Source organism: Plectropomus leopardus, chromosome 17 (assembly GCF_008729295.1).
Source record: "Plectropomus leopardus isolate mb chromosome 17, YSFRI_Pleo_2.0, whole genome shotgun sequence".
Classification (NCBI taxonomy): Eukaryota; Metazoa; Chordata; class Actinopteri; order Perciformes; family Serranidae; genus Plectropomus; species Plectropomus leopardus.
The window spans coordinates 6,045,867-6,047,858 of NC_056479.1; the positions used below are offsets into that span (position 1 = coordinate 6,045,867).

General features: G+C 43.4%; 1 protein-coding gene across 1 annotated transcript; it reads right to left on the reverse strand.

The window, feature by feature from the left end:
• Nucleotides 1-215: 215 nt before the first annotated feature.
• Nucleotides 216-1,992, reverse strand: mpv17l (MPV17 mitochondrial membrane protein like). The gene is made up of 4 exons (XM_042504182.1): nt 1,686-1,992; nt 1,298-1,368; nt 638-667; nt 216-431 (listed from the first exon to the last, which is right to left on the reverse strand). The coding sequence occupies exons 1-4, from the start codon at nt 1,990-1,992 to the stop codon at nt 216-218; spliced, it is 624 nt and encodes a 207-aa protein (XP_042360116.1).

Below are 1,992 nucleotides of genomic sequence, written 5' to 3' on the forward strand. Positions count from 1 at the left end.
AGTATTATTATCACAGCCTGTAAAGTCCATGAGAGTCAACTGTTGTGCGTATGTGACACATAAATGTTTTTCTCTTTCCAACCAGGAACCTGCTTCTCAGCTCTCCGTGGTGCTTTCGGTTCATGTTTGCTGGTTAAGCAAAAGTGGAAACCGTTTTTTTCCTGTAATCAAAGCCCAAAGGCCATAAACACAGAGGCATCCTCCTCTTCCTGCCTTTAGTTTTCCCTCTGAGTCTTTTGCCTTTTTCGGGCCAGCCGGGCTTCACGCATCTCCTCCAGGGTCTTACGGGGGTCTATGACGAAGGCCAGAGCTACTCCTGCAGTGCCGTCACCACTCTGCCGGGAGAAGCACAGGAAGGTGGCCCAGAGGAAGGCGCAGCAGCCCATGAAGGCCGTACGCATGTACAGCGGCATCAGAACGAAGTTCAGAAACTGTGAGAAGCGTAGAAAACACAAGGTGATATTAAAGATACAGACATACAATAAAAGTGCACTCTTTTTTTTGTCACAGTGGACAGCTTTACTCTCTCATTTCAGCAGGCTAATCATCAGAGGGAACAACAACAAAGTCTTTGATTTCAGTTCAAACTAAAACTAATGTAAATCTATAAGCTAAACTACAAAAAAAAACCTCTTACCTGCATGAATGGCCAGTACATGAGTCCAGTCTGAAAGAGAAAAGAGGATATGATGAGTGAAGTCACAGAGGACCTACAGTACACAATATCAGTCTATGCAAATCTTTGTATTAACTGCCTTGAGATAATAATTATTATTATTATTATTATTATTACTACTATAATTATAGGAGATGCAGTGCAGTAAAGATTGAGGCCAGCATGAGACCTTTCAGAGTTAATTATCATACTGGAATATCATCTCAGATGCATAAATAAAAGGAGTTTGATCCACATCAAGATATAATGTCTTTTTAACTCCGTTTGTTTATAAAATCTTAATCTAATAAGTAACTGTTAAAAATAACTTATTTATCTTAATCACTGATCTGTACATTTTAAATACAATTTTAGAAGTATATTAATTAATTGAAGACAGCAGCATGACACTGTGATTTAAATTTGGCAGGATTTCAACGTCCTCAAACTCGCTGACTTTTTTATCCGCTGGCTGTAGACGCGATTCAATTAACTGCCTGATTCAATTTGCCTGCTCCTGGGCGTCGTGCCCACTGCGCCGAGGAAGCAGTGGCAAAATCTAGGTTAATCTGGCAGTGAGCACGCAGCAGTGTGTGTGAAGGGGAAATTTCCTTCACTTGATGCTGCCGAGGTCTCTCTTACCTTCCAGGTGTTGAAAAACTTCTCCCTCCAGTCTTCAAAGACGTCCTCCTTACCCTCCAAGAAGCTCACCCCTGCAAGACAGAGGAGACTTTAACGCAGAGTTTGGGGTGCTGTGCGCCATTACGCACGATCTAAAAACGTGCGCAATGACTCCTCACCTTGATCCACGTGATGTTTGACTGAGAGACGACCTTGGTAAGAGGCCCCATCACCTTACTGTTGTGTGAGTTAATGTTTTTAATGATTATACGTTGTAATAATTAATTTGAAGTTGTGCTGTTGGCATCAGGTGATTTTCATCTCCAAACAGATACCAATAATGTATCTGCACTTTGCCTTGGATTAACCAAATTCTAACCTGTGTTTGTATTACGTGTGGCCATCTTACCCGTATAGAAGACACTGGTGGCCAAAGGCGACGCAAAGCTTTGGTCCAGCAGGAGTTTGCGGAAAACCATTCCGGCGGACTTCCCGGGGAAACGCTTCTCCAGAGCTCGCAGCCAAAAGTAATTAAAATTTCCATGGAAACTGATTGCAACAATGGCCACGTTGCGTGTGTGTTTCCAGTCAATGCGCTCCTTCTGAGCCATGAGCTGATGGACCAGGTCACCGCCGGCGAATAAGCACCCGTACAAAGTGACATTGGCCAGCCAGGGGAATCGTTTGGCGGCTTCTTTCAGGACAGCTCTCCTCAT

Excerpts from the sequence above, each read along its gene's own strand:
- mpv17l (XM_042504182.1), bottom strand. The coding sequence starts at position 1,992 with ATGAGGAGAGCTGTCCTGAAAGAAGCCGCCAAACGATTCCCCTGGCTG. Across the intron at positions 1,369-1,685 it reads CACCAGTGTCTTCTATACGG|GGGTGAGCTTCTTGGAGGGT; the intron begins GTAAGATGGCCA and ends TCTGTCTTGCAG. Across the intron at positions 668-1,297 it reads AGTTTTTCAACACCTGGAAG|ACTGGACTCATGTACTGGCC; the intron begins GTAAGAGAGACC and ends TTTCTCTTTCAG.